Genomic DNA, 12711 nt, shown 5'->3' on the forward strand with positions numbered 1-12711 from the left:
AAACACAGAGACCCAAACCTGCTTGTCAAGTTTGAAGGCAAAGAGCTAAGAGAGCAAAACTGCTCTGACTCTGCCATAGGCTCATTTGTCTCCTTAAGAAAACATCCCCAGCAACCCCCGCAGCAGAATCCTCCCTAGCAGGGCTTTGATCCTGGTGCTGATCAGCCCCTGGGGGGAAGGCCTGGTTTGCATTTCCTCTGAGGCCAGCCCTTGCTTTATCTTTATGGCTAAGGGGCTCCCCTGCTGGGAGGGAGAGGAGAACAGAGATCGAGAAGAGTTAAGGGATAAAGTTGCGGATGAAGCCTGATCTGTCAAACCAGAGGGAGAGGGAAAGGGGGAAGAAGACAGAGTGGGGAGAAGAGACTGTCACTCTGTAAATGGGACCAGCGAAGGAACACACAAGTTGGGCAAGGCTAGGTGACCAGATGTCCTGATTTTATAGGGACAGTCCCAATAGTTGGTGGTGTTTTTTTTTTTTAAATATGGGCTCCTATTACCCCCAAGTCCCTGTCCTGATTTTTCACACTTGCTACACCCTAGGCAGGGCCTTTTGTTTGCTTCTTTAGGGTGGATGTTAAAGAAGTGATCCCAGTATCCCCCTCCCACACGGGAACTGTAGGTCCTGTCTGGAAGGCTCTTTAGAGTTGCCAATTTTGGTTGGAGGTATTCCTGGAGGTTTCATCACATGACATAATCTCTAATTAATCTGTAATTCCTGGAGGCTCCAGGGCAATCCTGGAGGGTTGTCAACCCTTATTGGGAGTGGTGAGCATTGTATGTGTATTCTGTTTTGGGGATTGTTAACAAATGGCGGTTAAGGATATTACTCCCACTAAGGCAGATGGACTTTTCCTGCTGGCCACTCAGGACTGGGTCACAGCTGGGAGGACGCTGAGCCATGTCAGGGCAGAGGCAGAACTCTGGTTCGAGGCACACAGGAGAGATGTCAGCCAGCCCAGCCTAACCCGAGTCCTGCCCAGCTCCCATCTCAGCACGTCCCCAAACAGGAACAAACAGCTGCAGCGGCATCTCAGCCTCCCGCCCCACACCTGTCCCACCCGAGGGTGCTCTCAGAGGAGAGGCCATGCAATGACTGAGCTGCAGGACTGAGGGGGTGGCCATGGTGAGGGGAAGTGGGCACTGGCCCAGTTTGGGGGGGGAAGACAGATTTCTCCCCCACAGCCAGGCACACATTCTGCCACGCAGCAGCACTGTCCACCCACTATCTACCCAGGATTGGCCTCGCTGCCCCCCCGCCCCCAACCACCCAAGACAGAAGGCCTGTAGGGCCAAACCTGAGTGGACACACCAGCCAGTGGGGCGGCAAGCACTGCTCCTCCTCGCCACTGCCATGGGGCCACTCCTGTCCCAGGAGCGTACCACCCTGGCTCCATGCCGCAGGGCAAAGAGGCTGAGAGGCACCGGGATGGGGCAGGACATTGAGCCGGCCAGGCTGGGGGGTGGCGGCTGAGCATGGCACAGACTCAGTGGACAACAGCTGCAGCAGGGATGGACGGTGCACACCACAAGAAGGTTCTCAGTGCCTCTGCCAGGGCTCACTCCAGTAGCTCGGCAATGGGCCCGTGGCCACTCTTCATGGTCCTGCATGCTGGGCAGTTGTGTTCCCTGGGATAAAGGGGGTTCAGACCCCTTGTTACCAGCTCCTGGTGCTCCACCCAGATGGGCTGTGATAGCCCAATGTGCACCATGCCCCAGGTGATGTTTTTTTACCGTTGGAGCAAGATGATGGAGGGGATCCGGTCACCGGCACCTTGGCAGCGGGAGGGGCTGGATGTGGTAGATTCAGCCATCTCTTGTCAAAGGCTTTGCGCGGAGCCCTCCCCACATTGGGATTGGGGCAGCCGATTCCTTTCACCAGGGAATTCAGCTTCTCCAGGAAGGAGCCTGGGGCAAACTGGCCTGTTGGCAGAGAGACGAGGAGAATCATGGTGCTGCAAGTATCACGTCATTACCGGCTTCTGCTCCTACATTGGCACAGAGGGCCGCCGCCACCGCCCACTTCCCCTCCTGCCACACTCACACCCGCCCTGACCCCCTTCCTGCTCACCACCGCAGCTCCTCCCCTGTCTCAATCACTCCAGAAGCCAATCTAACATAATGCTGGAGAATGTGGCATGGCCCAGATTTGAGGGCTCACTAGGGACACGCTGCCCCGGCTAGAAGAAAGCTTGGGAGAAACTGAGGCAGAGGGCGGGGAAGTGACTTGACTGCAGTCAGGCAATGGGTCTGGGCAGAGTCAGTCCTAGAACTCAGATGCCCAACTACCTGATGTAACATAGTGGAACTGCTCTTAATGTTTCCTCTAAATCAGGCCTGCACAACTCGTAAAGCGGCGAGGGCCACATTACTCCAAAGAAAACAGCAGAGGGCCAAAACCTCCCGGCCCCGCAGAAATACCCCGCCCCAGGGCCATCCAGCCCTGCAGAAACAAACCCTCCTTCCCCAGCGCCGCCCCACCAAAACAGCTGTGGGCCAAAAAGGAAGGCTGGGGATGGGGAGGTGATACTTTATTTTAAATCAACCGAGGGCTCCCAGCTGAAGAGGTGGCTGGGAGCCCTCAGGGTCAAATTAAAGGGCCCGGGGCTCCAGCGGCTGGGGGAACCCGGCAGGGTCGGCTCTAGGTGTTTTGCTGCCCCAAGCAAAAAAAAAATTTGGCTGCCCCCCGTCCCAGACCTGGGCTCCCCCCGTACCCCCCTGCTGCCCCAATCCTGGGCCCTCCCCCCACTGACCCACATCCCCTGCCGCCCCAGCGCTGGGCTTCCCCCTGTCCTCCCCATCAGTGCCCTCCCCCACCCTGCTGCTGCCCCAGCCTGGGCTCCCCACCAGTGCCCCCACACACACACCTCCTGCCTCCCCAGCCCTGGGTCACTGGTAACGCTCCCAGGGCAGGTCATTCAGCAGGAATTTTGGATGTGCACAAAACACAGACAGGATTGGTTCCCATATGGTTACAGAGCTGCAGTAAAGTGGAACAATTTTCAGCTTGTGTGATTGGAGGATATCTGGATGCATGTTATAAGACTGTCCTCCATAAATGAGGAAAAGTTGAGGTGCCTTTATTATTCTTTTGTTCCACTCTTTCTTTCTATGGGGAATTTTCCAATGCAATATCACTGTCTTCCTTTCAAACAAACAAAAAGGCAATGGCTGTTGAAAATAGCAATTCCAGTGCTAATAAGAATTTCTTGCTCAATTTTATCCTGCTTTTTCTACAGCAAGTTACAGTGGATCAGTATATTTGATTTGGGAGAAATGAAGTAACAACTGCCCAAACTGAGCTTGAACACTCCTGAATTTTGAGCTGTTCAAATCTGGAAGGCAGGTGCTGGGGGTGGGAGAGGGCTGTGGGCTCCATGGGGGAGCATGGCAGCAACTGTCTGGAGCTGCACGGAGCCAGACACGCTGGTCTGAGTGGCACGGTAAGTGGGCTGGGGGTTGGAGAAGGGGTAGGGAGTTCCAGGGGGCAGTCAAAGGACAGGGGTTGGATGGGGCAGAGGTTCAGGGGGCAGTCAGGGGACAGGCAGCAGTAGTATAGGCATGGGAGTCCCAGGGGTTTAATCAGGGGACAGGTAGGGGGTGGGGTCCTGGGGGAAAGTTGGGGGGGGGTCTCAGGAGGGGGCAGTTGGGGACCAGGAGCCGGGAGGCTTAGATAGGGGCTGGGGTCCCAAGGGCAGTTGGGGCAGGGGTCTTGGGAGGGGGCAATCGGGGGACAAGGAGCAGCGGCTTTAGATAGGGGGTGGGGTCCTGGGGGGCAGTTAGGGGCAGGAGTCCCGGGAGAGGGGTATCAGGGGACAAGGACCAGCCGTGTTAGATAGGGGGTGGGAGTCCTGGGGGGCAGTTGGGGCACAGGTCCGGGGAGAGAGCAAACAGCGTCCGCGTGCAGGGATTCAAACGGTTCTGGGATGCCTGCAGCCGCGGGGAGCCCTGAACCCTTTAAATCCCAGCCGCGGCTGGGAATCTCTGCAGGCAGCCCAGAGCCCTTTGACTCCCCACGGCTGGGATTTAAAGGGCTCTAGGTTCCCCGCAGTTGCCGGCAGCCCAGAGCTCTTTGCTTCCCAGCCACGGCCGGGATTCAAAGGGCTCTGGGCTGCCCGCAGAGCGCCGTGTGCGGGGGATTTAGAATCCCCTCACGGGCCGCATAGTGAGGGTCCGTGGGCCGTATGTTGTGCAGGCCTGCTCTAAATACTGTGTGGGTGCCTCAGTTGCCCCTATGCATTTCTTAAGTCTCCAGCGTGCATAAATGGCTGACACTCTGTCTCCTGGCAACAAATGGCCGGGGCCCTTCCCCCCCGCAAGGGGATGGCTAAAGGTGAACAAAAAGGATCAGGTGACCTCCTGGCCCAGGAAAGAGACAAAGGCCAGAGAGGAGGGGCTGGAGGGGGTTTCAGTTTGGAGCTGGCTGGGGTCGGGAAGTGAGGGCAGATGGGTTTGTCTAGCTCGCTGGGCCCCAGAATGGACCTGGCTGAGGGGTCCTGTTCTCTGTACCTACAAGCTCTGTTTTAAATCGTGTTCCTGTCACCTAATAAACCTCTGTTTTACTGGCTGGCTGAGAGTAACGTCTGACTGCAAAGTGGGGATGTGTGCAGGACCCTCCGGCTTCCCCAGGACCCCGCCTGGGCGAACTCGCCGTGGAAAACACATGAAGGGGCAAAGGATGCTAAATGCTCCAAGGTCAAACCCAAAAAGGTAAAGCAGTGTGAGCTTCTTGCCCTAAAGACAGTCTGCTCCAAGGAAAAGGAGGCTCCCCAAAGTCCTAACTGGCTTTGTGGGGAGCAGTTCCAGAGCATCGCCCGGGGACTCCGTGACACCTGCTCTATCCACTAGGACATACTGCTCTTCCATGCTTTGTTCTCAAAAGATAAAAGGGCATTACCTTCATCTGGCAGGCTGGCAGCCTCCATTGTCCCGTCTCGGGCGCTATGCAGACGACTGGATGGTTGATTTCTGAGCATGGATCTCAAATCTGTAACAGCAAAATGTTACTCTGAGGGAGGCTGCTTCCCAGCAATGGGCAACACGCATGGCTCCAGAATGCAGGAGCCACTGTGGAGCATGGCTGAGGTTTCCAATAGGCGCTAACTCCCTTTGCCTCCAGGTCCCATTGTATTCCCAAGGATGCTGCTGTTTTCCTTACAAGTCTTCCATCTGCCCTTGTGTCACAGCCGCCAGCCCCACGCAGACTCTGAACAGGCAGGCCCATAAGCCTGTGTGTTGTCTGGAACCAGCCTTGGAGGTCTCTCCTTAGGGCTCCGAGCCAGCATGGAAGCACTGCTGTGGAATGGAGCTCCCTGCTCATAAACACCCGACAAGTCAGCGGCAAACCTGCCCCTGCTCTAGGGTTGCCAGGTGCCTGGTTTTGGACCTAGCAGTGTCCAGTCAGTTGAACTGACCTTACACCAAAAGTCCGGTTACCCCAGGGGAAGGCGTTGGGTCATCAGCTCATCCAGGGCTGCCTCCTGCCTGCATCTCATGGGCAGGAAGGCAGCAGGCTCTATGTCAGGCTGCAGTTCCCAGCAGAGAGAACCCAGCTGGGGCCACGGGGTGGGTGGAGAGGACTGAGAAAGGAGAAAGGGGGAGGGGCGGGGGATCGAGAGAGCAGCTAGTGGAGGGCGGGGCCTTGTGGTGTGTTGGGGAAGAGGCAGGGGCCAGGTTTTCAGAAAGTAAAGAGTACCCTAACCTGCTCCACCGGCTGTATGGATAGAGGCTCCTGCTGAGCCAGTCTAGCAGCATTCACCATCCACCCCCCATAGCTTAGAGCTGAACCCCTCTGTCTGGGCAGAGTCTCAGGAGGTGCAGTCAGAATTCAGAGCTGGAGCAGCCCCATCAAGGCCCCAGTGGCCAGTGCAGGGCCGACTGGGCTCACACTTAGGCCTGGTCTACACTAGGGTGGGGGGGGGTCGAACTAAGGTACGCGACTTCAGCTACGCAAATAGCGTAGCTGAAGTCGAACTACCTTAGTTCAAACTTCTTACCTGTCCAGACGCCGCGGGATCGAAGTCCGCGACTCCCCCGTCGACTCCGCCACCGTCATTCGCGGTGGTGGAGTTCCGGAGTCGACGGGAGCGCGTTCGGAGTTTGAACTATCACGTCTAGATTAATCTAATCTAATCTAATCTAGACGCGATAGTTTGAACTCCGAGAAGTCGAACGCTACGCGTCGACCCGGCAGGTAAGTATAGACCTACCCTTAGAGGTTCACAGATTTTAAGGCCAGAAGGGACTGTTGTGCAGGTCTGGACTAGTAGCTCACAACTCGTAAAGCGGCGAGGGCCATACTGCTCCAAAGAAAACTGCTGAGGGCTGAACTCCCCCCACCGCAGCACTGCCGAAACACACACCCCGGCACCGCCCACCCTGCGAAAACAACCCCCCCCAGTGCTGCCCAGCCCCCCGAAACAATCCCCCCCCCAAGCACCGCCTGCCCTGGGGAAACAAACCCTCCTTCCCCAGCGCCGCCCCGCCGAAACAGCAGTATTGAACCTTGGTAATATGTTATAGTGAGCCTCTAAGGTAGTACAATTAAGGTAAAAGAAAAATGTCTTTTTGCTAGAAGTAGAAGAAGATCTTCCCCTCACTTTGTAATCAATTGCCCTGTTGAATGAACGAGGTGTGACTGAGGAAGCAGGGCCGGTGCTACCATTACGGCGAACTAGGCGGTTGCCTAGGGCGCCAAGATTTGGGGGCACCAAAAAGCGATGCCCCCAATTTTTTTTTTTTACAGCGGTTTCTCCCTGAGCGCGCAGTCGCTGCTCCACTTCTCCCGCCTCCCAGCGCCAATCAGCTGTTTGGCACTGCAAGCCTGGGAGGGGAGGAGATTTAGAGCAGGGGCGGCGTGCTCGGGGAGGACGCGGAGCAGAGGTGAGCTGAGGTGGGCAGGTGCCGCATGGTTCCCGGGGGGGAGCTGCCACGGGGTGTGTGGGGTGCCGCAGGGTGTGTGTGGGGGAAATGCCACTGGGGGGGAGCACCTCAGGGCGGGGAGCTGCCACAGGGCTTGGGGGCAGGGGAGGGTGCAAGGTGGAAGTTTTGCCTGGGTGCAAAACTTCCTTGCACCGGCCCTGTGAGGAAGGCAGCACCTCCAGACAGCTGCAACCCTTGGAGAGGGGCTGGGAGCCAGACCAGATCAGTAGAACAGGTCAGCCACTGACTTGTAGCTCGCCTCCTCAACACCCCCCTGCCACTGCCCGCTCGCCTCCTCAGCCTCCCACCCCCTGGCCAGTGATGAGCTGCCAAAATCCAGTTCCCTCCTCACCCCACAAGGGGGTCGTGACCCGCCCCCTGGGACTCCTAACCAATCCAACCCCCCACATTCCTTGACCCCCCCTGCCCCATCCACCCCCAGTCCCTGTCCCCCGACTGCCCCCCACCACCCCATCCAACCCCTCCTCTCATTCCTGATGGCCCCCCCGGGACCCCTGCCTCATCCAACCACCCCTTCTCCCTGTCCCCTGCCCATCCCTGGAACCCCTGCTCCTGACTGTCCCCCGCCACTCCATCCACCCTCCCCCTCCTTCCTGACGGCCCGCCCCGGGACCCTTGCCCCCATTCAACCCCCCTGTTCCCCACCCACTGACCGCCTGACCCCTATCCACCCCACCCCTGAACTTCCTGGCCCCTATCCAACACCAAATGCCCCCGCCCCTGCCCCTTACCGCGCTGCCTGGAGGTGGCTGGCAGCGCTACAGCCACGCCGCTTGGCTGGAGGAGGGCCATGCTGCCACTGACCAGCCCCTGGAGCAACCGGGTCAGGCCAAGCTTGCAGCCCCCCCACTTCCCACGAATCAGCTGTTCACGCGGGAAGCCTGGGAGGGCTGAGAAGCAAGTGGTGGCTTCACATTCAGGCCCAGGGAGGTGGAGTGGAGGTGAGCTGGGGCGGGGAGCGGTTCCCCTGCCACCCCCCCCAAACCCCACGGTTACCTGCTGCAGCACAGTCAGCCCCCCCCCCCCCCAGCACATCTTGGCTCTGTCTCCACCTCGCTGGGCCTGAGCGCGAAGCCACCACACCGCTTCTCTGCCCTCCCAGGCTTCCTGCGCGAACAGCTGATTCGTGGGAAGCGGGGGAGAGGGGGGAAGTGGGGTGGGGCATTCAGGGGCAGAGGTGGAGCGAAGGTGAGCTGGGGCCAGCCACTGGCTCACCTGCCGCCACTGCCCGCCTGCTCCCTTCCTCAGGCCCCCTCCCCCGCTGCCAGCTCACCTGCCCCCCCGCCTCCTCAGCCCCCTCCCTCACCCACCGCTTGCCTACTCACGGGCCGCACAGTGAGCCCACAGTGGGCCGCATGTTGTGCAGGCCTGATCTAGTCTGACCTCCTGTATAACACAGGCCAGAACTCCTCACCTAGGGATTCCTGCCTCTGGCCGAGCAAGAGCAGATCTTTCTGAAAGAGACACCCAGTCTTGCATTCTCCATCCTTGTGTTCACACCCCTAGGCCAGCTGATCCAGGGGTTAAAGGTCGTGACTCACCTGAGGATCCTGAAGCACTTTGCAAAGCTGAGAGAAGATCATTAGCCCCCATTTTGCAGGCAGGGAAACTAAGGCACCAAGTGACTTGCTGTGAGGACATGGACAGCACCAGACAGAGAACCCAGGAGTCCTGGCTTCCAGTCCAGGCTCTATCCCCTGGACCATGCTGCCTTTCACTATTTTCTTACTGCTATCTATAACGACATTAGGAAGGCACCATCTGCTCTTGGACATCATTTAAAGCACAAAGCCCCAGAACAACTCCACCCTAAGGCCCAGCAGGCAGGGCTTTCCCCACTCAACCCCCAGCCCCAGCAGGCCTCAACTTTTCTGGCTGTCTGCGCACATGGGCCCCTCAGAGAGCCCTGGTGGGCAGCCGAGTGAAAGCTTGTTCCACAGCCCACGCCCTGTCCAAAGAATACACCACCGCCCGCTGCCTGTTCAGTCAAGGAGAGTCCAGCTCCAGCATCTCCCCAGGCAGCAGGGAGGGGCAGGTCCAGGTCATTTAGCCTGACTCCGCTGCAGAATTCTGTGCCAAGTCTGCTAAAGGAGACACTTCATGGGGTGGATCAATCTGTATTGGGGGGGGAGGTGGGGGGTGTCCGTGCTGCCTGGATTCAAGCTGCCTTTCGACAGCAGCACACACTGGGCCTGGGCCCTGTTTGCATCACTCGCCCTGCTGCGAGTTGTGGCAAAGCATCCGAAGACTGCAGACCCCAGATACTCGTCTCCCCCTTGGTACACTGCAGCCCAGCCTGAGAGGCCAAGCAATAAACAGGGAAGATGAAGACAGCCTGGGATTTGCTGGCAGTTTTGTTTGCAAGCTTTCAGGTCTTTAAGAGATTGTCTACATGGGGAGATCGACTGGCACTCCCAAGTGGAGCAATTATTCTGGAACAAAATCACTTATTTCTGTACAGTGTCCACGCAGGGAGCTATTAGAGCGCTGTAGCGGATCAGTAATAGTTACCCCACTATAGCTATGCCCTGAAGTTTCTCTGACCTGCGTAGACAAGGCCTCAGCTTCCAAGATAACACATTCAAGGCTGGGTCAGAGATCTGCAAAGTTGCCCACATAGAAGTCAGGACGGTCTCTTGGCCTGGGAACACTGCAGGTCCTCTGCTCTATGTTATTCCTCTCCTAGCCAGCGTAATCAGCAGAGTGCTTGGGGGAGGACATAGGAGGACATGCACTGGGCCCAGTTCTCAGTTACTCCATTCTGCACTGGGACAGGGCTGGAGGGGGATCATAGGCTTTAGACCACCTTTGCGCTTCTTTATTCTGGGACAACACAGTGGCCGGCCCTACTCCTAGCGTAAGCGAGAGCAGTCACTGCAGTATGGTGCTCCAGCCATGCCCTGATCCACCTGTTAAAATAACTGGGCCTCACATTTATCCTGTGAGCTCAACTGTGAGAAGCGAGTGAAAGTTCATGGTATGTCCCAATAACCTACGAGAACTAATATTGATGGGAAACTATAAGAAAGGGAGACAGACTGAATAAGGTCTCCTGGTATAACTCAAGGACTTTGTTAAGATCATGCCTGGTGAACAGGAACAGTGTGAGACCAAAAATCAATTAACACACACTGGTGTGTTGGAAACTAGGTTTAATTGGCGGACAAAATAATGAGGGGATGGGCTATTCCACCCAACTCCGGGGCATGGGAACGAGCCTCAGCATCACAGCTGCCACCTCCACCATTGCGTAAGATCCTGAACCTTCGTCCATCCTGGTCCTGAGAGATGTCCTGACCAGACTCGGCTAGAGAGCGGGCCCCAGCTGACATCTCAACTGGCCCCAGCTGAATCCCAAGCACCCCCTGCGATGTGAGACTGTTTTCCTTGCCCAAACATGTCCTTTTCCAGCTGTAACTTATTTCTTCACTTTCCTCTCTCCCTCTCCTTTTTCCTCCCGTTTACTACTTGGCGTCACCGGCCAAGCCCGCATATTTTGCAACAATGCTTTAAGCCTGTGACCAGAAAGAGGCAGCTCAAAACAATGCCCTAAACAGCCTGATGCTGGTACAAGTTTGGCAGGTCTTGGAGTGGCTCATAAGACCCTGGGGCGGGGGACGTGTTTTTCCAGCAGTGAGGCTGAAAGTGAGAATCAACTCCAGAGACTGAAGCTACATTTTCTAACTTAGTTGTTCTTTTCTTTCCCCTTTTATGTGCATTTGTTGTGTTTTGTCTTCTAGGAAACAGGACTGGACTTTAAACAGCTCTAGCCCATCCCTTTCCCTCCAAAACGACACTTATCACAAGTTTCAGAGTAGCAGCCCTGTTAGTTTGTGGTTTAAACAGAGACTGGGAATGGTTGGGTCATTACACTAATTGATTCTATATCCCTATGTTAAGTTCTCCTCACACCTTCTATGGGTCATCTCAATTATCACTTCAAAGGTTTTTTTTCTCCTGCTGACGATAGCTCATCTCAATTGATTGGACTCTTCCAGTTGGTATGGGTGCTTCCACCTTTTCATGTTCTCTGTATGTATAAATATCTCCTGTCTGCGTGTTCCATTCTATGCATCTGAAGAAGTGAGCTGTAGCCCACGAAAACTTATCACAAAGTGGTTTTTCCTCCTAAAGTCTCTCTCTAGCTAAAGGGAACAAGGGATGCTGTTCAAATGAATTAAACATTTCAAAGCCTTTAAATGCTTTTCTTCCCTTCTGTATCTTTAATAAAAGGTTAAAAGTATTTTCAATGGCGCGTTTGCCATAGGACTCAGCAGGCTGAAGTTTCTGTACCAAAACCCACATCTTGTTCAATGCCTTTGACTCTCTGGGCCCCTTTTATCCATCTACATTATACTCTTCCCCCCCCCCCCCACCCCAGCCCCACACATAGGCTGCTGAGAGCAGGGCAGGGTTCAGGTTCAGAAACCTTCTCCCAGCTCCACATCAGCTGCAGAGCAGCTGCACAAGGGGATTCTCAGCAGGCCATTTCCACCTGTTTTATGGCGCTTGAAGGCAGAAAGGGGCCTTGGCATAACAGAGAATCAAATCTTGGGTGTTTAGTCAGGACTCTCCAGGTTTGCTTTCACCAGCCATGCCCTATATATAGACCAAGGCACAAGAGACTCAGGGCTTTTTTCTACAAGTTATGCAGGTTTGTCCTTCTTAAACTTTAAAATAATGTTTTTAGAAGAAGTTAGAGTTAAACCTTTTAAAAATTATCTTGAGCCTTGTCTACAGGAGAAATTTGCACTAGGCTTATTTTGCTTTGGCTTAAATCAATTTGGAATCAAACAGGTATGTTTCTAGTGGGGTCCCACAGGGATCAGTTCTTGGCTCTATGCTATTTAACATTTTTACCTATGACCTGAAAGAGAACATAAAATCATCCCTGGTAAATTTTGCAGATGGCACAAAGATGAGGTGGGGCAAGCAGTAAAGAAGGAAGAGGACATTGATACAGAGCCACCTTGGTAAGCTGGGTACAAACAGCGTGCATTTTAATATGGCCAAATGTAAATGTATATACCTAGGAACAAAGACTGTAGTCATGCTTACAGGATGGGGGACTCTATCCTGGAAGCAGAGGCCCTGAAAAGAACTTGGGTGTCATGGTGGAGAACCCAACATGAGATCCCAGGGTAACCAAAAGGGCCAATGCAATGTAGCATTTAATTTCAGAAAGGGGAACTACACAAAAATGAGGTTAGTTAAACAGAAATTAAAAAGTACAGCACCAAAAGTGAAATCCCTGCAAAGCTGCATGGAAGCTTTTTAAAGACACCATAATAGAGGCTCAACTGAAATGTACACTCCAATTTAAAAAACATAGTAAGAGAACCAAAAAAGCGCCACCGTGACTAAACAAAGTAAAAGAAGCAGTGAGAGGCAAAAAGGCATCCTTTAAAAAGTGGAAGTTAAATACTAGTGAGGAAAAATAGAAAGGAGCAAAAACTCTGGCAAGTGAAGTATACAAATATAATAATTAGGAATCAGAACAGGAAGCCTGCTAAACAACCAGTGTGGCCACTGGACAATCGAGATGCTAAAGGAACACTCAAAGATTATAAGGCCATTGCGGAGAAACTAAATGAATTCTTTGCATCAGTCTTCACGGCTGAGGATGTGAGGGAGATTCCCAAATTTGAGCCATCCTTTTTAGGTGACAAATCTGAGGAACTGTCCCAGATTGAGCTGTCATTAGAGAAGGTTTTGGAATAAATTGATAAATTAAACAGTAGTAAGTCACCAGGACCAGATGATATTCACTCA

General features: G+C 54.6%; 1 protein-coding gene across 2 annotated transcripts in view; it reads right to left on the reverse strand.

Moving 5' to 3' along the window:
• Nucleotides 1–12711, reverse strand: part of LOC120390034 (zinc finger protein 628-like) — a 49571-nt gene that overhangs the window by 27488 nt on the left and 9372 nt on the right. For both annotated transcript variants that reach the window (XM_039512257.1, XM_039512258.1), the window contains exons 2-3: nt 4895–4984; nt 1732–1920 (exon numbers count right to left, since the gene is read on the reverse strand). In XM_039512257.1, the coding sequence (XP_039368191.1) occupies nt 1732–1920; nt 4895–4973 (268 nt within the window). In that variant the 5' untranslated portion in view covers nt 4974–4984. The remainder of the gene's footprint in view (nt 1–1731; nt 1921–4894; nt 4985–12711) is intronic.

The sequence above is a fragment of the Mauremys reevesii genome, linkage group 24, assembly GCF_016161935.1.
Source record: "Mauremys reevesii isolate NIE-2019 linkage group 24, ASM1616193v1, whole genome shotgun sequence".
Lineage (NCBI taxonomy): Eukaryota > Metazoa > Chordata > Testudines > Geoemydidae > Mauremys > Mauremys reevesii.